Below are 26,960 nucleotides of genomic sequence, written 5' to 3'. Positions count from 1 at the left end.
ATTTTTGTCCAAGAAACAATTAAAATACCGACTATGACAGAAACACTGGCATTACACATCCTTTAATGTAAAGACACTCCATCTTCATATTGGGAATAATAAACCCACCCCAACATCACAATGGGATCAACATAATATACTCCAACACAGTGATGTGAATCTTACCAACACATTCTCCTCTTGCATCAAGTTTATAACCCATATAACACTCGCAGCGATAACTAGGCCCAGGGAGTGGGATGCAACGTCCATATAAGCAGAGGTTTCGATAAATCTGGCAGTAATCAGTTACATTTAAAGGTCCTGAAAAAGAAATGGTGAAAAATTCATAATGAAGTAATAGAGATAGCTAATAAATATTTAAACAAATCTTCTTAATAATAATAAGTCTTACGAGGTCTATAGTGAGGACGACCCCCATTAGGCCAATAATCAGGTCCACCATCAGGCCTAGGTCCGCCATCAGGCCTGGGTCTAGGTCCAATATCAGGCCCGGGTCTAGGTCCAACATCAGGCCCGGGTCTAGGTACAATATCAGGCCCGGGTCTAGGTCCAACATCAGGGCCAGGTCTAGGTCCACCATCAGTCCAAGAAACATCAATGCATAATTTAAGATATTCATCTGAAAGTGCACAGATATAGTTATGTCATTATGTTTAGATAAAGCACAAATAAAGCAAAAATCTTTCAACTGATTGGACTTTACAGTGATTTAGTTATGAAGTAACTTTATAAATATATTGGCAATACAAAATGATTTTAAAACTCATCAACAATTTCAAGGCTCTTGCAGTTTGTTTGGACATGAGCAACGGCTGAAGTGTGGATGCACTGGCTGACCATAGCACCATGTTACAGGAAGCTATTCAAGTGGGGAGAGTTCAAAGGAATGTTGTGGTAGTAGGAGACAATATTGTCAGGGGGATAGACACTGTTCTCTGCAACTGACAGTGAGAATCCAGAAGGCTGTGTTGTCTGCTGGTGTCAGGGTTCAGGATTTCTGCTCAGGGCTAGAGAGGAACTTACACTGGGAGGTGGAGGATCCAGTTATTATAGTCGATGTAGGCAACAACGACATAGGTAGAAGAAGGAATGAGGTTCTGCACAGACAGTATGAGGAGTTAGGCACTAAAGAACTTCAAAGATAATAAACTCTGGGTTATCATCTGAGCCGTGTGCGAATTGGCAAAGGGTAAATAAAATTAGAGAAATCAATGCTTGGCTCAAAGACTGATGTGGGGGAAGTGGGTTCTGGGGGAACTGGCACCAGTTCTGGGGAAAGCGGAGGCAGTACTGTTGGGATGGATTTCACATGAACCGTGCTGGGACCAGTGCTCTGGCAAGTTGTATAACTAGGGAAGTAGAGAGGGCTTTAAACTCAAATAGTGGGGAAGGGATCATGTAGGGGAAGATTGAGTAAGTTAAAGGGAAATAACAAGGCAATAGATCAAGGTAGCAATAAGGGTGATGATAATTAGAGTATGGCAGGAAGGGACAGTGATTGTAAACTTAAGAGTGTGTCAGCGTATCAAGCCAGAGTTTACAAAAACAGTAAAAGAAAACTGAATTAAAGGCTCTGTATCTGAATGCCCACAGCATTCGCAATAAAACAGATGAATTGTCAGATGAAATAAAAATTTACGTATGACCTGATAACCAAAACAGAGATGTAGCTACAAGGAAATTAAAGCTGGAACCTGAACATCCAAGGAAGGACATTCAGGAAGGATAGAAAGCTGGGAAAAGGCGGTGGGGTAACTCTGTTAATTTAAGAGGGCATTAATATGGTAGTGAGAGATGACGTTAGTTCCAAAGCTCAAGACATAGTTCCACCCAAAGTGACTCTAAGTGTTATGGATAGGTGGGGTTTAATTTTATACAGCTCTGATGTCTCCACTCGCCGCCCATTCATAAACAGAAAGGTGTTTTTTGATATTCTGATTTGCTCTTTTGGGCGGAATCGTCCATGTTCGCTGGCGTCAGGCGTGTTCGGTGGAGAGTGGACAATATGGTGAGAAGGCCAAAAATCGGTTTCATGATGTCGTGAAGCCGGTTTGCAATCGTCCACTCAACCCGTCGAGGGTGGGCCGCGTTTCCCGCCATCAGGAACCTCATTGTAACACATCAGCATATAATTATAAGGCTAGCCCGCCAGACTCATTCCCCCCCTCAACCCCCGATGGATCGTCTGCCCATGTTGGTGTGATTGCAGTCCGATGTATTCCACAACAGCACATAAAAGGCGGGCTGCACTTTGAGGGAAACTCGGAGCTGAGTTCATAGTAATGGGAGCACTCATGAGGGACGCCTGTTGGACTTAAAGGTTGAGGCACATTCGGGGGTGCAAAGGTTGCCTTGCACGGTTGAGGCAACTGGGGGGCGGGCGGAGTCATATGTTGCCTGGTGATTGAGGCGACTTTGTGGGGGGGTGGGCAAATGCTGCCCTGCAGTTGAAGATAGCACACAAGGATGTGCTGAGATCACAGCATGCATGGGCAAAGCTGCTGCCAATCAGTCAGGTGTATTGGGACGGAGAAAGGTGGGGTTTCGGGCAGTCATGCAGCGCGCTAATCTCTGGCCATCCAAGTGGTGGCCAGCACTCTCCGGGATGCATTAAGGGGCCTTCAGACTTAACCAAGAGAGGTTCTAAGTCCACCTATGCTAACCCACGCATCTCTCTCTTTCATCCTGCAGGAGGGGTACATCAGGATCAGGAAGCCTAGTGAACTACCTACATGCTTTGTGGTGTACAGAGCGAAAACGACAAAGAAGAGAGCAACTGAGGCGCCTGGCTGCGCAGAGGGGGGAGCAGCAACCTCTGGAAGAAGGGGCTGTTGGGGTCCCGCATATGCCGCCAAAGAGCCACAGCAAGCTGTCGCTGGTCAGCGCCTAGCTAGACCCAGGGTCTACAGGCGCTGCCTTTCATTCTAGCAGGTGACTGAGCACCAGTGTTGCTCAAGACTGCACATGTCTAGGGAACTGGTTGGTCACATCTGCCAGCTACTGCAGGATCTGGCGCCACGTGGACATGGAGGGCATCCACTGCCAGTGGCCGTGCAAGTGACAGCAGCACTCAATTTCTATGTCAGTGGCTCCTTTCAGGGCTCCACAGGTGACCTCTGTGGGATATCACAAGCCTCCACCCACAAATGCATCCATGAGGTCTCAGATGCCATCTTTGCAAGGGCACACCACTTTGTGCATTTTGCCCGGGACCCGGAGAGCCAGGATGCAAGAACGATTGGATTTGCCTAGATCTCAAGTTTCCCACAGATGCAGGGTGCCATTGATTGCACTCACGTGATGCTCAGATCACCGTCGCAACACGGGGTGAACCATGTCAACCACAAGGGATTCCATTGCTCAAAGTGCAGCTGGTGTGTGACAACCACAAACGCATCCTGCAGGTCTGCGCATGTTTTCCAGGGAGTGTGCACAACTCCTACATTCTCAGTCAGTCACAGATCCCTGGCGTCTTTCACAGTCAACAGAGTCTGCAAGGGTGGCTCCTCGGGGACAAGGCCTACCCGCAGAGGATATGGCTGATGACACCTGTGCAGCGGCCTCAGATTGCAGCAGAGCGAAGGTATAACGAGGCTCATGTTGCAAACTGGCAATTTGGTGGAGTAAACCATTGGGATGCTGAAAATGAGGTTCTGGTGCCTGGATCAGTCTGGTGGAGCCCTGCAATATAGTCCACAGAGGGTGCCACGCTTCGTCGTTGCCTGCTGCGCCATTTATATGATGGTGCACTGGTCAGACGAGGCAGGCATGTTCGGGAGGCCCTCATAGCTGTTAGATTTGTGGAGGATGATGATGACATGCAGTGAGGAGACACCATAAGATCCTCACATTGTATCTATGAACCTTTGACTCCAGTCTGGCTTATGGTAGCGTACATTCCCCTGTGATAATTCTCCTGTCATGGAGGCGCAGTGGAGGCTCGAATAGTCACTCACTTGCAGGAGGATGATGATGATATGCAGTGAGGACACTCCATAGATCTTCACATTGCTTCTGAGAATGTCTGACTCGCATCTGGCCAATGGCAGCTCGCTTGCACTCTGTGATCAGAGCACATCATAGAGACGCAGCCATGAAACTTTAAAAACATCTGATCCTTTGTCCGCCTTCAGCACCTGAGCCCTTCAGGAACACAGCTTCACTGGTAACAGATGCTGAAGAGATGGGGGCCAGTCCCACTTTAAAGGTGCTGAGAGCACAGAGAGAGAATGACGAAACTCTGTGGTGCCTGCCCACAACATTCTGGCAGCAATGACAAGCATCATTGAGGTGCAGGAATCAGTAACGTGTCCAGGGAGTGAAAGGCCGGACCATCACTTTGGTCTGAAGGCTGCACAAAGCACAGGGAAGAGACCCTGGACTGAGACACCAGCGTGTATCTTGTGCAGAAAGGTTTCACATCTGAGTGACACGAGCACTGCTGATCAGAACAAGGAGCCACAGGCAGGGAGACATTCTTGGGAGTTTATTTACAATAGTGAACATTATTTACAAGTGACTAACACCCATGCCCAGACTGTGCAACTACATCTTCTTAACGTTCCTAACTCTGCCGCTACGTCTTGGTGCTCCCTGGACATCCACAGTGGAGGTGGAGGCAGCCTGCTGACTGTTACGCCTTGTCAGTGATGACCTTGATGCGCATCCTCTGGAGGACCAAAACCTGGAGGGCCCCGGCCTGCTTTAGGAGACCTGGTATGTGGTAGTGGCATCCTCCTTGAGCTGTAGAGCTAAAGCTGCTGGGGTAACAGGAAGAGGGGATTTGGGTGGGCCAGACACTCCCGGAGTCACTTGGGTGGATGGCCCCGGAGTGTGCACCTGCTGATCCTCGACCCTGTGAATGCCCTGGCTGACCCATAGGGTCCTTGAGGAGAAGGGGTGGCTGGAATGAGATCGAGCTGCCCGGCTCCCCTATTGTGTACACACTGTTTGAGGCCAACTATGGCATCAGCGATGGAGTTCAGCCTGCGCAGCAGTGCAGGAGCGACGTCCTGGACCAAGGTATCCTTGGCGGCCGCCATCCTACCAGTGTTGACCTCGGTGCATTGGCATGCCGGCATTATCACGTCAGCCTGAAGGCGGATGGATACTCCATTATGCCTTGCAATCTGAGGAGTGCAGCGGACATCCCTTCTTGATGTTCTCAAGCTTGCTCCAGCAACTTCAGCAACTGTGACATGACCGAGTCCAGAGGCTCGTTATCTGACTCGGACTCAGCAAATTTCTGGCCTCCAGGAGTCCTCCGAGTGCCAGGAACTGGGGAAGTCCCTGCCACTGCCTTCTGTGGATCAGAAAGTGTAATGTGCTCCCCAGATTGTGATCCTGTGGCTACCCTAAAGCTAGGTCCCACCGAGGTGTATTTCTCTGCACTGGTGGAGGGTGTGGGTAAGCGCTGTGACGGGTCTTCAATGAGGGTGCATTCAGATTCCTCTTCAGAGGTTTCTTCGGGGCTTGAGTGCAGGCCCTGGGTTGTGGACTCCGTAGGCTGTTTGGCAGATGTGCCCGCGAAAGCAAGGAGAGATAATTAGTGCATGGCAGTGGGCTGTGAAACAGAGGACATCACTCACAGCATCGTTGTCTGATGGATGTGGCACTGCTGGATCCTCACTTGTTAGAGCACCACCAACCTCACCATCAGCACAGGAACAGTCCAGATCCACGCCGGCCAGCTAGATGGCTCTGTTTCAAAGTCCATGAGGACCTTGATTTCAGGCATTCCTCCACCCATAAGCAACCTCTCCCTCTTGTTGTCTGCCAGCTTGTCCTGCATAAATAGAGATGAGTAAGCAGGATGCCTGCCAAGCCAGGTGATAAGTATGCCTGACATGTGTGGGTGGTGAGTACTCCCATGGACGGGATGAGGACAATGAAGGTGTGCGTGAGAGAGTGAATGGTGATGTTCCTTGAACTGGCAGTGAGTGAAGGCCCTGTGGACGTATGGTGGGTTTGTGAGTTGAAAGTGATGAGAAGAGTGACTTACCCTGGCAGAAGGAGCTCATTCATCCTCTTGTGGCACTGGGTCGCTGTCCTCTTTTGCAGGACTACTGCTGCAACCACCTCCCAAACTGCTTTAGTGAGGTTGCTGCTCATCCTGCGGCCAGAGCAGGGGTAGAGGACATCACATTGAGCATCCACTGTGTCCAAAAGGCACTCGAAGGGCATGTCATATAACCTGGGGATTGCAGTCTTTTGGCCTTTCAGGGCCATGTCTTCTTTGCAGCAGTCATGGGCTGGGAGCACTGAGAGGTGTGCACGTGGCTGCACTTTAAATATGGGGTCTGGCGTGATGAAGCGGTGAAATTATGCCATGGTGGGCGAATGAGAGACTGCCCACCTTGGAAACAGCGTGTTTCCTGGGAATGCATATTTAATGCAGCGGGAAAAGCCTCAATTGCGTCCGATAGGTAAAAGGTCGTTTTATCCGCCCACTACTGCACTTAGTGCAAATCTGAGACAATTCTGCCCTTTATAAGCGGTGGTGTATTTTCCCCAACCCCTCGGTTTTGGAGTGATCCAATCCTCTACTAATAATCCCACAGCAAAGTTGAGAGAGAGTAAAATCAGAGGGTTAGTTTATTTTCCATACACTCAAAACGCAGAGAGGGGTTGTCGTTACGTCACATTGGTACATTCACACAATAAAAGAGGGATAAGGGGAAGAAAGAGGTACAAGGAAAAAAATCACAGACAAAATAAGAATTATTGTTTCATCTGAGTCCAGAGTACAGAATCAAAATTCCAATGATGCATTCTTTAAACGGGTTAGCTGGCTGAAACTGATGCAGGGTAATCCACTTTTCCAGTAGCGTTGACTTCCACGATGGGAGAAGCACGTAGAAATGAATCAGTTTTGCACTAGGCACATTCCAATAGAAAACAGTGTAGATGAGGGCCAGGCAATTTAAACCTGGACTCTGTTTCTGCAGTTGCCTCATTGATGGAAGATGGCAGACTGCCTAGATTCTGCTCTACAGGTAGACAGGCAATGGCTAACATTTAAAGAGCTCATACATAGTTGACAACAAAAATATATTTTTTTAATGCACAAAAGCCCAGCAAGGAAAGTGTTTCAACCATGGCTAACGAAATAAATCAGGTATATTAGTTCAAAGGAAGAGGCGTATAAAGTTGGCAAAAAAATGGTTAGCCTGAGAATTGGGAGCATTTTAGAATTCTGCAAAGGAGGACCAAGAAAACGATTAAGGGAAGGAAAACAGAATATTAGAGTAAACTAGCAGGGAACATAAAAACGGACTGTAAAAGCTTCTATAAGTATGAAGAAAGGAAAAGATTAGCAAAAACAAATGTAGGTTCATTACAAGTGGAGTCAGGAGATGGCTGGGAAATTAAAATTCTGTGTATCTGTTTTCACAGAGGTAAATACTAAAAACCTCCCAGAAATAATAGTATAGACTAGTAAAAACAAGGAACTGCAAGACATTAATATCAGTGAAAAGTGCTAGAGAAATTAATGAGACTTAAAGTAGATAAATCCTCTGAACCTGATGATCTACATCCCAGGCTCTTAAAAGAGGTGGCTGCAGAGGTAGTAGATACATTGATGGTCATCTTTCAAAATTCTTTAGACTCTGGAATGGTTCCTGCAGATTGGAAGGTGGTAAATGTAACCCCGCTATTTAAGAAAGGAGGGAGGGAGAAAACGGGGAGCTACAGACCCGTCAGCCTGACATCCGTAGTAGGGAAAATGCTAGAATCTGTAATAAAGAATGTGATAACAGGACATTTAGAAAATAATGGTAGAATTAGGAAGAGTCAACATGGATTTAATAAAGGGAAATCGTGTTTAACAAACCTGTTGGGAGTTTTTTGAGGATGTAATGAGCAGAATAGTTAAGGCGGTTCCGGTGGATGTGGTATACTTAGATTTTCAGAAAGCTTTTGAAAAGGTTCCACACGAGGTTGGTAAAGAAAATTAAGAGTACATGGGATTGCGTGAATATACTGGTATGGATTAAGAACTGGTTAATGGACAGAAAAATGAGAGTAGGAATAAATGGGTCATTTTCAGGTCGGCAAGCTGTGACTCGTGGGGTTCCACCAGGATCAGTGCTTGGGCTCCAGCTATTCACAGTCTACATCAATGATGTAGGGATTAAAGTTAATATTTCCAAGTTTGCAGATGACACAAAGCTAGGTGGGAGTGTGAGTTGTGAGGACAACACAAAGACACATCAAGGGGATTTGGAGAAGCTAGGCAAGTGGGCAACATTTGGTTGATGGAATACAATATGGAGAAATATAACGTTATACTTTGGTAGGGAAAACAGGGCATTTCTTAAATGGTGAAAGGCTGGGAAGTGTTGAACTTCAAAGGTGTCCTTGTTCTTGAGTCACTGAAAGCTAACATGTAGGTACAGCAAGCAATTAAGAAGGCAAATGGTATGTTGGTCTTTATTGCAAAAGAATTTGAGTATAGGAGTAAAGATGTCTTATTGCAATTATATAGAACCTTGGTGAGACTGCACCTGGAGTATTGCGTGCAACTTTGGCCCCCTTAAGGAAAGACATGCTTGCCATAGAGGGAGTGCAATGAAGGTTCACTTAATTAATTCCTGGCATGGAGGGATTGTCTTTGAGGAAAGATTAAATAGACTGGGCCTTTATTCTCTTGAGTTTAGAAGGAGGAGAGGTGATTTCATTCAAACATACAAAATTCCGAAGGGCCCGACAGGCTAGATGCATGAAGAACGTTTCCCCTGGTTGGGGTGTCTTGCCTAACAAGAATCTAAGGTTATTGGGGGTAGATGGGAATGTGGAATTCGAAATACAAACAGATTAGTTATGATCTTATTAAATGGCAGAGCAGGATCGAGGAGCCGAATGGCCTCCTTCTGCTCCTATTGCCTATGTTTGCACGTATGTTCGTAATTGACTCTGAGGCCTGCCTCTGCCCATCATACCATCCACCTCCGCCTCCCACCACCCTTCCAAGGATATCCACCTCGATAACTAATATGTGGCCAGAGCCCCTTACTTCTTTGGCATTGAGTGGCCAATAATGGCAGTATTTTTGCCCAGACTTTTGTTGGCACATGCCTAAGGATTGCAATAACCAGCCATTTTCCATAAGCACAGTACAGGGGGAAAAGGGCTCTGGGGGCTCAGAACTTGGTGCCGTTGACCACTCCTGTTTCCACTGGCTCCCAGTGCCTAGGCTTATTCCCTTTTATTTTAAAGTGCCTTTCTTTCTCTCTTTTTTTTGCTTCATTTGTGTGAGTGTGCCATTGTTCAGCTTAAACAAAGCTTGGCTAACAAGCCCAGGTTCTGAAAAAAAAACTTGTAGCTACTTCTTGAAATATATACCATAGTTCAATGTAACTATATGAACGAACCAGATTTTGCTGGAGCAGGACACCTTGCAACATAAAATCATAGAATGATACTGCACTAAAGGAGGTAATTTGGCCCATTGTGCTTGTATTCAGTAGAGCTTTCTGATTAATCACACTATCCTACACTTTCCCCAATGCCCTATAAATTTTTTCCCTTGAAATATTTTTCAATTTTTCTCAGAAAACACCTGAGAACAGCTGCAGTGGGCAGTGAACTATGCACATATCTTTAAAAATTACAGTGATGATTATAAAAAGACATGAACAAGACATACCAGTTCCACGCATTGGACACATCTCTGGAATCGTACCAGCTGACCAACACCGACCACTGTCACAACAGCACTGCAATTTGGTGAAAGGTCTTGGAAGTTGATTGGCACAACGACCATTAACCAGACTGGAATAACAAATTCCAGTACGTCCATCTGTTGAAATGGAAATTCAGTTATATTTTTATGCAAAGTAACGCAAAGCTACTAAGAATTTTGCTACGTTTTCAATAAATGTTAGTAATAGCCATTTAACATTATACAATTAGCAATAACTAGGCCACTATAAGTTTTTCCAATTTGCAACTTGTATTCTTTTACTGCTAAGACAGCAAATGTAATGGATTTATATTTTGGTAATCTGCTATTAACCAATCATAGCAACAAACTGTCCCTTTTATTTGTCTGATTTTATTTAAAGCATAATATAACAGCCAAAAAAAGTCAAGTGATCTAGTTTATTTAATTTATCAGTATGTACAGCACTTGTGCTTTCATCTCCCTCTTGTCTCAGAGACACAAGAGGAGCATATTTTACGAGCTGATGCATCTGGCTTAGAACTTCATCCACTGGGAGTGCATTCTGTGAACATGGGTGAATGCCAACCACAATTCTCTGTTCCTTTAATTCAATAGATGAAAATTGCAGAGTGGTTTGGAGTGTCTGAGTGTGATGTGCCTAAATTGCCAATGCTCCAAAGATGGGTAAGGTTCCACCGTGGGAACATGAACTTGTGAAATTATCCATTCTATTCCTTCACTCCACTGAATCAGGGTTTCCTGCAGTATCACAGGACATGCAGGGGTCCCTTTACTCAAATTATAATCATTCACACTGAAATTAATAAAACTCGAATTTTAAAAAATTTGGAAATCTGAATATGCTATTTTTTTTTATATCTCTGGCAGACCTCTAGGTGTTTCTCTGTTGGATTTACTACTGTTAACTGGGTAGCTATTAGCCAATCAGCAAATCCAACTATGAAATAAATTGGAGCTTCAGAAACAGAAGGTCTCCACAGAACATTCAATAAAATGCAGTTTTGAAACTTCCAAATTTCCAGGTTGCAACCAGTTTCACAACTTCCTCCCTAAATAAAGGCGGTTTCAGAATCCCAAAAAGCTAGCACACAAGTTCAACTGGTAATAGGGAAGGCAAATGGAATTTTGGCCTTTATTTCAAAGGGAATGGGGTATAAAAATAGGGAAGTATTGCTAAAACTATTCAAGGCACTAGTTAGACCACATCTAGAATACTATGAACAGTTTTGGTCCCCTTATCTAAGGAAAGATATACTGGCATTGGAGGCAGTCCAGAGAAGGTTCACTAGGTTGATCCCACGTATGGAGGGATTTTCTTATGAGGAGAGGTTGAGTAGGCTGAGCCTGTACTCATTGGAGTTTAGAAGAATGAGAGGCGACCTAATTGCAACATATAAGATTCTTAGAGGGCTTGACAGGGTAGATGCTGAGAGGTTGTTCTCCCTTGTGGGAGAGTCTAGGACCAGAGGGCATAATCTCAGAGTAAGGGGTCACCCATTTAAGACAGAGATGGGGAGGAATTTCTTCTCTCAGAGGGTAGCTAATCTGTGGAATTCTTTACCGCAGAGAGCTGTAGAGACAGGGTCATTAAGTATATTCAAGGCTGAGATAGGCAGATTTTTAATCAGTAAGAGAATCAAAGGTTATGGGGAAAAGGCAGGAAAGCGGAGCTGGGCATTATCAAATCAGCCATGATCCCATTGAATGACGGAGCTGACTCGGTGGGCCGAATGGCCTACTTCTGCTCCTATGTCTTATGGGGCGGGTGGCAGAAAATGGGAGGGCAGAATGGGGTATGTGAATGGGATAGCATAGGAGGGATAGAATGGGGGATGGGATGGCATGGGAGGGATAGAATGGAGGATGGGATGGCACAGGAAGAAGGGGTGGGTTGGAGGATGGAATGGGAATGATATAAGACGGATGAAAGGAATGGTAAGAGACGGATAGCATGGGAAGGATGAAATGGCATAAAATGGGATTTAAAGAAGTTTGTTGCAATAAAGATACTAATTTCACCATAAGTATTTGTGGGTCTCTGCTAATTACCGAATATTTTGCTTTTATTTCCTTGGCATTCTCATGTTTAAATTATCTTAACTTGCACCCAGTCCCATTTATCTATCACACCTGTGTTGTTGCTGACCTACGTTTGCTCCCAGTCAAGTAACTTCTTAATGTTGAAACTCTCATCCATATTTTCAAGTCCTTTCATATATAGCCTCATCCTCTCTAACTTTGTAATTTCCTCCAGCCCCCAGCTCTCCAAGATATCTGTGCTCATCTAATTTTGGCCTCATAAGCATTCCTGATTTTAATGGCTCTACCTTTGGTAGCCATGGCTTTAGTTGTCTAGGCCCTAAGTCCTGTGATTCCCTCCTTACACCTCTCAGCCTCTCTACCTCACTATCACGTTTTAAGAAACTCCTTAAAACCCAACTCTTTGACCAAGCTTTTGTAGTGCAGTGACATGCTTCTGTGAAGCACTTTGGGACATTTTATTATGTTAAAGGTACTATATAAATAGAAGTTGTTGTTAAATTGTCATTTTTTTTTCTTTTGTGGCAACAAAGTGAGTATTGGGGAAGTTGGAGGGATGGTCGAGAAAGGTCAGAGGGTCAGGAGCAGTCAGGATGGGTGAAGAGGAGGAGTTTGAGAGTTTAGGGAAAGAGAAGGTTCAGGAGACCTTGTCCTGGAATGTCGATGTGGCCCTGTCCTGGGTCGGCGAAGCCCACGGCCTTGAGACTGAAGGGTAAGGGAAGGGTGGGATGAGAGTTTGGACACTGGAGAGTTAGAGGGGGAGAGATTGGAGGGAAAGGGGGAGAGTTTGGAGGCCAGAAGGAGATGGGGGTGAGTTTGGAGGCTGAATGGAGATGAAGGAGGAGTTTGCAGGCTGGAAGGAGAGGGGTGAGAAGTTTGTAGGCCAGAAGGAGGGGGGTACGCTTCAAGGTTGGAGGGAGGGGGAGAGTTTGGAGGCTGGAGGGAGGGGGGCTGTTTGGAGGCTGGAGGGAGGGGAACAGTTTGTAGGCTGGAGGGAGGGGAGGGAGGAGTTTGCAGGCTTGAGGGAGAGGAGTGAGAAATTTGGAGACTGGAGGGAGGGGGGACAGTTGGAGGCTAGAGAGAGGGGAGGACAGTTGGAGGTTGTACGGAGAGAGAGGGGAAAGTTTGGAGGTTGTAGGGAGAGAAGGCACAGTTTGGAGATTGGAGGGAGAGAGGGGGGAGAGTTTGGAGGCTGGAAGGAGGGGGGAACTGATTGGAACCTGGAGGGCAAGAGGGGGTGAGTTTGAAGACTGGAGAGAAAGAGAGGGGATAGATTGGAGACTGGATGGAGAGATGAGTAAGAGTTTGGAGACTGGAGGGAGGATGGACAGTTTGGAACCAGAGCGAGGGTTGGAGGCTGAAAGGAGGGGGTCTGATTGGAAGCTAGAGGGCAAGAGGGGGTGAGTTTGGAGACTGGAGACAGAGAGACAGAGGATAGATTGGAGACTGGATGGAGAGATGAGTAAGAGTTTGAAGACTGGAGGGAGGATGGACAGTTTGGAGCCAGATTGAGGGGGAACTGTTTGGAGGCTGTAGGGAGGGGGGCTGAGTTTGGAGGCTGGATGGAGAGGGGGAGAGTTTGGAGATCGGAAGGAGGGGTGAGAGTCTGAAGGCTGGAGGGAGGAGCAAGGATTTGGAGGCTGGAGAGAGAATCTGGCGGCTGGAAGGAGAGATAGTGGAGAGTTTGGAGGTTGGAGGGTGAGGGAGAGAGTTTGGTGACTGGAGGGAGAGAGGGTGGGGAGTTTGGAGACTAGACGAAGAGAGGGGGAGAGTTTGGAGACTGGAGTGGGGAGGGGGGGGGGGGGGGGGGGGGGGGGGGGGAGTTTGGAGACAGAAGGGAGAGGTGGGGGGGTGGAGAGTCGAGACTGGAAGGAGAGAGGGGTAGAGAGTCAGTACCGGAGGGAGAGAGGGGGAGAATTTGGAGACTGGAGGGAGAGTGTTGAGACTGGAGGGGGAGAGAGAGGAGAGAGTTTAGGCCCTGATGCTAGAGGCGTGGAGGGGAGGGGAAGTGGGGTTTATAAGTTTAGAGACTGGGGGAGAGAGAGTATTTAGACCCTGACACTGGGCTGGGGCTGGGGGCAGTAAAGTGTTTAGGTCCCAAGACCAGGGGGGTGGGTGGGTGAAAAATATGGACCCTGAGACTAAAATGAATTAAGAACTGATGGGGATTAGGTGGTGCTCTCAAGCATGTACATTATAGTGGAATTATTTTTCTGTACTAAATCAAAAACCAAATAAATTCAAATATCATTTAAGTAATTGATTTCCTTGTATTTTTCAACGCAGATTGCCAAGGGCAGTTAATAGCTTTGAGTGCACTGGATAGTTTTGAGCATATTGGATAGCTTTGAGCACACTGGATATAAGTTTGAGTGCAGTGGATAGCTTCGAGCGCACTATCAAATTTGAGGTCAGATTGGATTCATTCCAAATTCGAACTTCTGATGTCAAACTGTAATTGAGTGCATTGGGCACACTTGAACACAAAAATAATGTTAAAATTTTCCAGTAGGGATAGCATTGGCGGCCGCCCTACTCCATCGATTATGATTTTACCAGTTGTAGTTGCAGAACTTCTATAGCATTTATATGTTTTAGGCAATCAATGTTTCAATATGAGGCCGAATATTTTTCCACATAATTCTTGTGCACTAAGTACTCTTACATCAATCATAATATTTTAAAATGGATCTTAACTACAACATTTCTCCTGCACCAATTTCCATTTTTTTTGCCAATTTCCCCTTCTGACCTATAGGTAAAAATGCCAATTTCTTCCTAATTTTGAACAACCCAACTGAGACCGGTAAAACAAATTTACCTTGGGCTTACGCCTGGCAGAGAAAGAGAGGCAACTTTAACTCCATCAATCTGTGCTACATTAAAATTGAGGTAACACATTCTAATCTACTACAATGCCTACTCCTGAAATCTTACCTGAATTTTGCACATTTGAATTTGAGTATGAAAGATTTTCTAGGTGTCAGAAACCAATTCTTTGACATGAAAAGCAAGAAACATGTTGCCTATTGTTTTTTTTTCGTTCAAGAGCAATGTCATCAAGTGTAGGCTCTGCAGCAACATATTGAATCTAACCATCCAGGTGAGCAAGGGTTAAAAACCTATTTACACTCAACTCTGGTGAGGTCCAAGGTTTATTTGACTTTGAGTTGAGTGCTTGTGCTTGATTCCAGATTTCCATCAGTACAACTCAGGGTCTGGAGGCTCACTCTTGGTACATAGAGGGCACTATAATGCAAAGCCATCCTACTTGAGATAACATTCTCGAATTTGTATTGCTTATTTTGTGACCTTTTGAAGAAATGAGATGGTACTTGCAATCTTCATGCTACATCAGATAGCCACAGCTAGGGTACTTCATATAATTCTGGTCAATGCATTAGAGGAAGGATGTGATTTGCACTAGACAGGGTACAGTGGAGGTTTACGAGGATGTTGCCAGAAGTGGAGAATTTTAGCTATGAGGAAAGATTAAACATGTTGGGGTTGTTCTCTTTGGGACAGAGGAAGCTGACAGGGGATTTAATTGGGGTGTACAAAATTATGAGGAGCCTAGATAGAGTCAATAGGAAGGGCTTATTTTCCTTAGTAGAGAGATCAATAACAAGGAGGCATAGATTTAAAGTAATTGGTAAAAGAATCAGAGGAGAGTTGAGGATTTACTTTTCACCAGGGCCAGGACTTTGTTAGGCCGACAAGGCTCTCGCTTACCAGTCAAAGAACTGGGGGGGGTGGGGGTGGCGTGGTGGTGGTGGTGAGTGCCAGACGGAATTAAGTGATTATCAGTCACTTAAGTGGTCACCCCGACAATTGAGGCCCCTATCAAGACCTGTCACCCACAGACCAGCAATTTCTTGTGCCACTGGTGCCAGTACTCATCAGAGGCCCAGGGTCATTGTGGGATCCCAAACCAAAGGTGAGTGAAAGTGGGATGGGAATCACAGTGTGGACGTCATAGGCATTGGGAGGGAGTTTGGAGCCAAGGGCAGGGGGTGGCTTTCAGTGGCCACCCCACTACCTGATGCCAGATCCCTTAATTGGGCACAGAGTACGCGACAGCTAGGAAAACCCCTGGGAGACCACTGGCAAATCTGCCAGGCCTCTCCCACAATTACGTTGGCGTAGTCGCCATGTTTCCCGCCACTGTGGAGTGCATTAAATCCAGTCCCCAGAGGATAGTGGGGACCTGGAACTCACTGCTGAAATGGTAGTAGAGGAAGAAACCCTCATTGCATTGGATATGTGCTTGAAGTGTCGTAATCTATATGGCTACAGACCAAAAGCTGGAAAGTGACATTAGGCTGGATAGCTCTTTTTTGGCCTGCATAGACATGATGGGACAAAAAGCCTTATTCTGTGCATTAAATTTCTATGATTTGATAACAAAAGTGCAGGCTCTGATCGTCATTAGTTGGAAATGCCCTGTGACAGTAATTACAATTCTTGAAGCTCAATAAAGGGCCAAAGAAGCATTTTTATCTAGACAGAAAATGGTTCTAAAAAATGGGAGTGCTCAAATAAAGGAGAATCAGTGGTAGAAGAGGAATTCAAAGGAAGGAGAAGGGATACTTGCCTTTATTAGCCGAGGCATAGAATATAAGAGGTTATGCTGGGACTGTATAAAATGCTGGTTAGGCTGCAACTGGAGTACTGTGTGAAGTTCTGGTCACCACATTATAGGAAGGATGTGATTGCACTGGGGAGGATGCAGAGGAGATTTACCAGGTTGCTGCCTGGGCTGGAGGGTCTGAACTATGAGGAAAGATTGGATAGGCTGGGGTTGTTTTCCTTGGAGCAGTGAAGGTTGAGAGGGGACCTGTTGGAGGTGTATAAGATAGAGGGATATAGATAGGGTGGATAGGAAGGCACTTTTTCCAGTAGCAGAGGGGTCAATAACCAGGGGGCACAGATTTAAGGTAAGAGGTAGAAGGCTAAGAGGGGAGTTGAGGAGAAAACTTTTCACCCAGGGGGTCGTGGGACTCTGGAATTCACTGCCTGAAAGGGTATATAACATTTAAAAAGTATTTAGATATTCAACTTGCGCTGTCATAGCCTCCAGGGCTATGGGACAAGCGCTAGAAAATGGGATTAGTGTTGTCAGATCCTTGTTGACCAGCACGGACACGATGGGCTGAATGGCCTCCTTCTGTGTGGTAAACGTCTCTGAGTCCATTAAAACACATGATATCTGCATGACTACTACATACAGAAATCTTGAAGTGACCATGATCTTGTGGTTTCTATTGTTGGACTAATACACCAATAGAAGGTGGACAAACAAATGAATATCCTTTCTTGATTATAGTAATAATACGTAACACCTTGGACAGAATTTTCACCTCGGCCGGCAAGCACACGCCTGACCCACTCGAGCGTGAAATGACACGCGCTGATGTCAGGCAAGCGCCCCGCCATCAACGCACACTAGTTCGGTCGGCAGGTGCGCATGGGAATCGGCAGCGCGCCTGCCAACAATTAAAAGGCCTGTTAAGGCCATTAAAGTATCAATTAAGTTAAATTTTTCGCTGCCCGTCCAATCTTACAAAAATAGTTGCATCTTGCAGGAGTTCATAGATAAACAAGCAGTGGGGATATCATAAAAGCAAGACACCGTGGATGCTGGAAATCTAAAACAAAAACAGAAAATGCTGGAAAAACTCAGCAGGTCTGACAACATCTGCGGAGAGAGAAACAAAGTGAATGTTTCGAGTCTGTATGACCCTTCTTCAAGGGACTCGAAATGTTAACTTTGTTTCTCTCTCCACAGATGCTGTCAGATTTGCTGAGTGGGGATATCATGTTTTCTTGACCCAAAAGCAAAGCCAAGATAGAATCATGAAAGATGTTTAAATTCTGGGAAAAGTAACTTCAAAACAAAGGTTGAAACGGTGGGGTTTAAAGATCAAAAAGGGAGAAAATATATTTAAGGAAAGATTGAAAGCTGTATGGAAGTGGCCATGTGAGATCTTGAAAGGAGGACCGTGTGAGGACAGACTGGTGAAGAAGCAACCTCTAGCCACCCCATAGAAGTATTTGCTTGTTCCAGAAAACAAGGTTTTGTTAACAGCCTTGGATTTCCAGTGTTGAGTGAGAGGGGGGTGAGAAGCTGTGAAATACTTCCTTTTAGCAACAGTGGGTACCTTAAAACTGGATCTTTTATATATTAAGAATCTGTTTGGGCTGTTGCCTGGAAATTCTTGTTAAGTAGGATTCTCTTGGGAAATGTAAGACTAAATTTAATTGTGTAACTGTAATCTTGTGTGTTTAAGTTTTCTTTTCATTTGTTAATAAATATTTTAAATTAATCCTTAAAATTTCCATAAGTGGTAGTGGACTCTTTACTTCTGACTTCAATGCACATATCTTCTCATAATAAAAATACAAATTGCAAATCATTGTGATATCTTGGCCAAGTTTCCCTTTGGGGTTTCGTCAGCCTGGCAATTACCACCTGCCATATCATAGCACAATTAATAAAGTTACATAGTTTAATAGATCAAGGGTGCCACCAATTTTTCTTCCACTTTAGGCAAACAATCAAATCACTACAGCTGACACTACATTCAATAAGGTCCCCATTTGTGGTTGCCACACATTTGGCATTTTATATTCGCAGGACATTGGTTAAATTCATGAGCATCTTATGCTACCATTGGGTATGACATGCACACTATATTACAATCTTGTGGAGCACTTGGATTTCCAAAAGGCATTTGATAAGGTACAACATCAAAGGTTACTACATGAAATAATACTCCCTACTTCATGAGCCTTATGTTAGCATAGATAGAAGATTGGTTAGCTATCAGAAATCAGACAGTAGGGATAAATGGCACATTTATGGGTTGGCAAGCTATAACTAATGGAGTGCCACAGGGATTAGTGCTGGGTCCTCAACTATTTACAATCTATATCAATGAGTTGGATGAAGGGACCGCATGTATGATTATTAAATTTGCTAATGACACAAAGATAGGTAGGAGCGTTGTGAAGAGAACATAAGGAATATGTAAGTGAGTGTGCAAAAATTTGGCAGATGGAGTACTAATGTGGTAAAATGTGAACTTGTCCACTTCGGCAAGAATAAAGAAAACCATAAAATTATTTAAATGGAGAGAGGTTGCAGAACTCTATAGCACAAAGGGATCTGGGTGTCCGAGTACATGAATCACAAAAAGCTAGTATCCAGGCACAGCAAGTGTTTAGGAAGGCACATTGGAATGTTGTTGTTTATTGCAAGGGGAATGGAATATAGAAGTAGGGAAGTTTTGCTGCAGTTACACAGGGAATTGATGAGACCACGCCTGTATGTCCAGTTTTGGTCTCCTTACTTAAGAAAGAATATAATTGCATTAGCAGTTCAGAGAAGGTTTACTTGACTGATTTCTGGGATGAAGGGGTTATCTTGTGAGGAAAGGTTGGACGAGTTGGGCCTCTATCCAACCATTAGAGTTTAAAATAATGAGAGGTAATCTAATGGAAACATATAAGATCCTGAGGGGATTTAACAGGTTGGGTGCTGAGAGGATGTTTCCCTTTACGGGAAAGACTAGAACTGGGGGAAATAGTTTAAAAATAAGGGGTCTCTCAAGGTGAGGTGGAATTTCTTCTCTCAGAGTTAATCTGTGGAATTCTCTTTCCTAGAGAGCAATAGAGATACGGTCATTGAATATTTTTAAGACTGAGTTGGATATATTTTTGATTGACAAGATGGTCACAAAGGGTGTGGGGGTAAACAGGAAAGCAGAGTTGAGGTCACAATCAGATCAGCTACAATTTTATCAAATGTTGGAGCAGGCTCAAGGGGCCAAATGGCACACTCCTGCTGCTAAATTCATACATTTATATGTTTAGAAACTTGAGAAAACAACAAAAGTCTAATGCCAAGATATCTGATATCAGTTTGGACACTGGAATACTTCAATAGGCTTCAAAGGTCATGGACTAATGAGCTTAAAAATAAATTGGCACCAGGAGACGACACCAGGAACACCTCATCTTCAATGAAGGCAGAGCCCAACATGTGAGTGCAAAGACAACTGAACTGTTTACAACCATCTTCAACCAGAAGTATCAATTGGATGTTCAATCTTGGCCTCCTCCCAAGGCCCCCACTATTGCAGAAGCCAGTCTTTAGCCAAATCAATTCAACTTAAGATATAATTTCATTAGAAACAGTTCAGAGAAGGTTCACTCGACTGAGTCCTGGGGTGAAGGGGTTATCATATGAGGAAAGATTGGACAGGTTGGGCCTGTATCCATTAGAGGTTAGAAGAATGAGAGGTGATCTTATTGAAACATATAAGATCCTGAGGGGAATTGATAGGTTGCATGCTGAGAGGATGTTTCTCCTTGTGCAAAAGACTAGAACCAGGGGACACAGTTTAAAAATAAAGGTTCTCCTGAGGTGAGAAAGAATTCCTTCTCTCAGAGCTCGTGGAATTCTCCATATGATATCAAGAACAGCTGACAACACTGGATGCAACAAAGCATATGGGCTCTGAAAATATGCTGGCAGTACAGTTGAAGACTTGTGCTCCAGAACTAGCTGTGACTCTAGCCAAGTTGCCCCAGTCCAGCTACAATACTGGTATCTATCAGACAATGCAGAAAATTGCCCAGATGTGTCCAGTCCACAGAAAGCAGAACAAATCCAAGCCAGTGAATTACCATACCATTAGTCTACTTTCAATCATCATCAAAGTACTGGATGGTGTCATCAACACTGTTATCAGGTGGCACTTATCACCAATAACATGCTCACTGCGGCCCAATTTGGGTTCTGCAAGGGCCATTCAGCTCCAAGACCTTAATACAGCCTTGGTTCAAACAGGGACAAAAGAGCTGAATTCTGGAGTTAAGGTGAAATTTCCTGCCCTTGACATCAAGGCAGCATTTAACAGAGTGTGACATCCAGAAGCCCTAGAAAAACAGAAGTCAATGGGAATCAGGGGAAACTCTCCAATGGTTGGACTCATATTTTGCACCATGGACTGTGATGGAATACTCTTTGCTTGCTCAGGTGGGTGCACTCAAGAAGCTCAACATCTTTAAAGACAATGTAACCCACTTGACTGGCACCCATTCTAAAACATTCATGCCCTCCATCATCAACGCTGCCATCTACAAGGTGTACTGCAGCAATGCACTAAGGCTTCTTCAATAACACCTTCTAAACCTATGACTTCTGCGGCCTAGAAGAAAAATGGCAACAGCTGAATGGGAACTCCAATACCTGCAAGTTTTCCTCCAATCCATTCTGACTTGGAACTATGTGCAGTTCCTTCATCGTCTTTGAGTCAAAATCCTAGAAATCTAGCAACGCTGTGGGTGTATCTCCAACACATGGACTGCAGCAGTTCAAAAAGGCAGCTCAGCTCCACCTTCTCAAGGGCAATTAAAGATAGACATAAATACTAGCCTTTCCAGTGACACCCATATCCCATAAGTGAACTTAAAAACATTAGGAACTTGGAAAAGGTGTCAGAGAGGATCCATTGTCTGGGGACCTGTAATCTAGCATTGGCAATCATCTTCCAGGTAACAGAAAATGGGCAATCATCTTCCAGGTCCTTGACGGTGTTCAGCTTCTAGAGTGCCGTTGGAGCACCCCATCTGGGCAAGTGGAGAGTATTCAATCATGACCCTGACATGTACCTTGTAGATGACGGATAGACTTTAGGGATTCAGGAGATGAGTTACTCACTGCAGACCTGATCTTGTAATCATAGTATTTATATGGCTGGTCCAGTTAAGTCTCTGCACAAAAAAAACTAAAAAATAACCCTTACAGGTATGATGTAGTTCCAATTCCTCTGGACATTAACTTAATATGTCTAAATGTACAATACCTACATTCAACACTACTAAGCAAAGCTGACACTCCAGTGCAGAGGGAATGATGCACTCTCTTTCGGATGAGACGTTAAAACCGAAGCTCATCTTCCCTCTCAAATGGGCATAAAAGGCAATATTAAAAGAGAAGGGACATTCTCTTTGAGTCCTGGCCAATATGTATCTCTTGACTAACACCACTAAAAAAAAAAGAAAGAAAAACAAAGAAGGGAAGAGAGGTAGGGAGGCAGAGTGGTTTTTGTGAGAGTTCTAGAGCTTCAGGAGTTGGCAGCTGAAAGTATGTCCACTAACGGTCGAGTGAATAAAATTGCAGATGTTCATTAGGCCAGAATTAGAGGAAATATCTCGCTGGGTTGTGGGGCTGGAGATTACAGAGATAGGAAAGGGCAAGGCCATGAAGTCATTTGAAAACAAGGATAGGAATTTTAACATTGAAACATTACTTAACCAGAAGCCATTGTAGATTAGCAATGACAGAGATGATGGGTGGATGAGACTTGGTGCGAGTTACAGGTTGAGAGTAGCTGAAGACAGAAAGGTCTGAATTTTCTGTATGACAAGGAATCATGTAATTATAGCACTTTTTATGATATGTAGTGAAATGCAAATGTTTCAAGGCTGCTTCAAGCAGGTGGAATTATTAGACTTCAAGTGGGTAGAAGCATGAGTTTTCCCTTTGTTTACCTTCTACTACCATCAAGATAGTGGACCAATGTATGTGCATCAAATCACCACGCGACCTCAGCATTTCAGCATTCAATGCAATTAGTGCATGTAATACAGGATGAAGTTCACACTAACAATAGAACATGGCCTTGCTAGATTATGTGAAGTGATGCAAAGGGCTATGGCAGTGCTTCACAAGCTATTTTCCAATGTGACCCCATTTTAAACCACCATCACCACCTTCTCAAGGGCAATTAGGCATAGTCAACAAATGCTGGCCTTGCCAATGACACCCACAACCCAAATTACATATTATAATACATCATGTAGATATGAAAATCTGTGCTTTTAAAGTACTTCGTAATATTATTTTATGCACTCCTGTAGCGTTTCAGTGAAGCTGTCCATATTCACTGGTGACAGAAGGCTTGGTGAAGACCTCCCCCAACCCCACCATACATACATTGTAATCAGCCCCTCTCCCTCCACTCCGTGCATATGCCCTTATTCCAATCCCATTCTTCCCCCACTCACTCAGCAGACCCTATTTCCCCCACAGTGGAACCCTGGAGTCTCAGGCTCCACTGCTCCCCCCTCCCAACATCAGGCTTGCCAAACCCTGCGAAGACCTGGGCTCCACTGCACCCCCACCCGGACTAACACTGAGCCTGCCAAACCCTGCCGACACTCTGACTCCACAGCTCCAACCAACCCCTCCAGCCCTGCCTCCACAGGCCTGCTGAGCACAGTGGCTCTACTAATCAGCCAGCAGCAGAGCATGCCCTTCCAGTAGGATGAGTGACGGCAGCCAGGTCCTGGCTGGCGCAAGGCTGAGCGGCGGCTTCCCCAGGTTGTGCTCCCGGCCTTGTTATTGGAAGAGATTTTCCAGGCTGAGACTCTCTCCTCCCAGTATTGATCATGTTGGAGGCGGAGGTTGGAAAAAAAGTTAAAAGGGAGGAATTCCATTTTGCAGAAGCCTAAATTCTGACAAAGGGTGCAAATTTCTCATCCTTGGAGTTAGGACAGGGCAGCAGAGTTTTGGATGACCTCAAGTTTACAGAGGATAGAGTGTGGGAGGCCGACACCAGGAGCGCTTTGGGATAGCCAAGTCTAGAGATTTCTTTACTACATGCTTCTTTGCATTGTGTGATGAAATCCGCAGTTTGTGGGACCAGGGGGAAGCTTGTGCATGCTGTTGCCTGCATGGGCAGCTTGTCACATGTTCTAATGGGTGCACTGTGTTTGGCTTCAAAGCCTGTATTTTTTTTTTAAACAATCCCTAACTGAAAGATAAACTAAAACTTCAAGGTTCCTGGGAAAGTGGGCTGTGGCTGTAGGGGCTGAATTTTCCCCCCGTTGGGGGGGGAAGTTGATGGGTGGGCGCGTGCGGGCACACTTCCGATTGGCGCCTCTGATCGGAGGCGCAGTGCCATTTTACATGGGCGGGCCAATTAAGGCCCGCCCAGCATGACGTCCACAGGGAAGTGCTATGCGCTCCCTGTGCGGGTGGTGGGGGGGAATGCCTAAAATCGAAAGTGTGCTCTTTTGCGCATGCACAGGAAAGAGTGCACTCATCTCCCTGAGGCTAAGTGCAGCCTCAGGGGGATTGCCTCTATTTTCAATAGAAATATTAATAGAAAAACAAAAATCCCTTACATGTCCCCTCATGTGACAATATCACATGAGTTGGGACATGTTCATAATTTCCAAAAAAGCTTTATTAAAATTTTTTAAATCCTACATGAAACCTCATCCCGCCTATGGATGTGGTTTCATGTTTTTCTACTTCCCGCCGGGGCTCCTGGCCTGCCCGCCAACCTTAAGGTTGGACAGGCAGGTCCACTAATTACTTTAATTGCTCTGTCAATAGCCTCAATTGACCATTGACAGGTCGGTGGGCGTGCAGCTGATTTTGCTGCACCCCCACCTTCCTGAAAATTTAAATGGTGTGCGGTGACATCGGGAGTTCCGCCCGATGTCATGGCGTGTCATTTTACACGTTGGCAAGCGGGCCCCACCCCTGCTTGCCGACAGTAAAATCCAGCCCTTGGTTTCTGGCAGTGAAATCAGATTTCTGGGAAATCAGAATGACTTCAGGCTTCTAAGGAAATGGGGACTTATTGAAGCTAAAAAAAACAGACCTCTCAGAGTTCAGATTTTAGCAGTACAGCAGTGCAGGCTGGCTGGGGACAGTATGTGGGGGATAGCTGAAAAGAAAGAATGGCAGTGACAATAAGTAAAGCTACTGTTGCTGGTTCAGTTATTTTGAAGGGAGTGATTAGCCAGAGCTGGTCATTTTGGTAAAGATGGTGACCTTGGGACTTGGGTTAGTTGGGAGAGGTTGCTGGAGGAGAATTGGTGATTCAAGCTTTAGTAGAGGTGAGAGCTAAAAGTTTACCACAGGAAGACAGAGATTTGAAGGACTTTGTGGCTAACTTTCCGATGTCATATGAACTAGGAGGACTGCCAGTAAATCCACAAGATATACCTTAGTTCTATCGGCTATTTAAAATGCAATTTATGGTTTCCATTGAATACAATTTGCCTGATAATTCATGTTTATGTTGATTTTGGTTAAAGTAAAAAAAAACGAGAAACTTTACCCACTAGTTTCTTCTGTTGGGGTCATTTGGCAAGTTCAATTCTTCTTTTATTTTATTGGTTTCCACAGGGATCATATCAGTTCAGTATTCAAACTATATTTATTGGGATTTTGTTACTTTTTACATTCTGTCTGCGCATAACTAAAATCTTGTTTTTAATATTAAGAGAAGCTCAAAGGAAGAGAGAGACCAGACAGTTGGAGGCTGTAAGGGAAATTCTCTCTCTACCTGGTAGCACACCCTAACCCAGAACCACTCTCTGGGGCCCTCAAGTATGCTAGATTTATTTCCAAATTCGAAGAGAGTGATATGGAGTCATTTATTTTGCCACTTTTGAGAAGTAGCAGGACAGCTAAAATGGCCATTTGGACCTTTTTAATTCAAGGGCAGTTGTCAGGGAGAGCCCAAGGAGATCTACACCATGCTGACCTCTGATGTATCCATGAATGATCAAACTTTCTTTCCAAATTTGAGGAGGGACCAAGGGAGTCCCCAAACAGACAAGCAGGTAGGGAGTGAGATGCTTCCCCCAGTTGAAAAGTCACAAAGGAGTGTAGCCGGAGCTGCACCCCCACTTGAGGGCAGTGGTTCCAGGGTACATAAAACAAGTTAGGAGAGTGCCGACTCCCAATCCGAAAGCACCAGCTAAGAAGCCAGCGATTGGTCTAGCCGGTAGCTTTATGGCAAATTTAAGTGGGGACCAGGAATGTTCCCAGATTGGCACAGAGTGAGGGTGATACCTCACTTAATTGAAAAGCCACAGGGAGATACAGCAAAAGCTGATCACCCACCAGAGGACAATAATGTTCCAAAAGACATGGAGCCTACCACACATCTGAGCAGCAGAGAGGTTCCAACTAGATTGGATCTCATACTCAACCACATTGGTGTAGTTGACCTGACAGGAACCTGACAGGGCTGCCCATGACATTTAAAATGATCCATGACTGTAGTCCTACCTGGTATGGGTGCAGGCACAGAAGAAGTCTTCCTATTATCCAGGCCCAGAAAAGCTGGCTACACTCCTTTGTGGCTTTTTGTGCCAGCGATATCAGGAATAGGAGAACAGACCAGATGAATACAGATAGTGTAGGAGGGAGGGATTTAGATTTCTGAGGCATTGGGACGGATTCTGGGGAAGACGGGACCTGTACAAGTTGGATGGGTTGCACCCCAGCAGGACCAGGACCAGTATCCTCACAGGGGTATTCTCTAGCATTGTTATGAAGTGTTTAAACTAGAGTGGCGGGGGATGGGAGCCTGAGCGGGGAGTTACAAGAGAGGGAAACAAAGATAGGAATGAAAGATAGAAATGTAGAAAGCAAAAGTGGAAGGTAGAGGAAACAAGGGCCAGCAGCAAACAGGGCCATAGTGCTAAAAAAGATGTGAGAAAATTTTAAAAAGACAAGTCTAAAGGCACTGTATCTGAATGAACAGAGCATTCACAATAAGATAGACAAATTAACAGCACAAATAGACGTAAATGGGTACGAAATGATTCCGATTACAGAGACATGGCTGCAGGGTGGCCAAGGCTGGGAACTGAATATCCAAGGGTGCTCGATATTTAGGACAGACAGGCGAAAAGGAGGTGGGGTGGCATTTTTAGTTTAGGATGAAATCAGTGCAACAAGTGAGAGAGGATTGAGAGCAGTTTAGAATTCAGCAAAGGAGGATCAAGAGATAGATTAAAGGGGAAAAGTAGAGTATGAGAGTAAACTTGCAAGGGACATAAAAGTGGACTGTAAAAGCTTCTATAGGTATGGAAAAAGAAAAAGATTGGTGAAGACAAATGCAGGTCCCTTACAGTCTGAAATGGGAGAATTATAATACAGAACAAGGAAATGGCAGAGCAATTAAACAACTACCTTAGTTCTGTCTTTATGGAGGAAGACACAAATGACTTCACGGAAATTCTAGGGAACCAAGGGTCTAGTGAGAAGCAGGAATTGAAGGAAATTAGCATTACTTAAACAAATAGTGCTGGAGAAGGTAATGGGACCGAAAGCCGATAAATCCTTAGGGTCTAATAATCTAGATCCAAGGGTACTAAAGGAGGTGGCTATGGAAATAGTGGATGCATT

The 26,960-nt window shown here is 44.8% G+C and overlaps 1 protein-coding gene across 2 annotated transcripts in view; it reads right to left on the bottom strand.

Moving 5' to 3' along the window:
- Positions 1-26,960, bottom strand: part of LOC144670111 (fibrillin-1-like) — a 580,847-nt gene that overhangs the window by 320,054 nt on the left and 233,833 nt on the right. For both annotated transcript variants that reach the window (XM_078532542.1, XM_078532544.1), the window contains exons 9-11: positions 9,653-9,805; positions 395-622; positions 166-303 (exon numbers count right to left, since the gene is read on the bottom strand). In XM_078532542.1, the coding sequence (XP_078388668.1) occupies positions 166-303; positions 395-622; positions 9,653-9,805 (519 nt within the window). The remainder of the gene's footprint in view (positions 1-165; positions 304-394; positions 623-9,652; positions 9,806-26,960) is intronic.

Source organism: Cetorhinus maximus, chromosome 30 (assembly GCF_964194155.1).
Source record: "Cetorhinus maximus chromosome 30, sCetMax3.hap1.1, whole genome shotgun sequence".
NCBI lineage: Eukaryota > Metazoa > Chordata > Chondrichthyes > Lamniformes > Cetorhinidae > Cetorhinus > Cetorhinus maximus.
The sequence above is the reverse complement of the archived record's forward strand: the minus strand, read 5'-3'. Positions and strand labels throughout refer to the sequence as shown.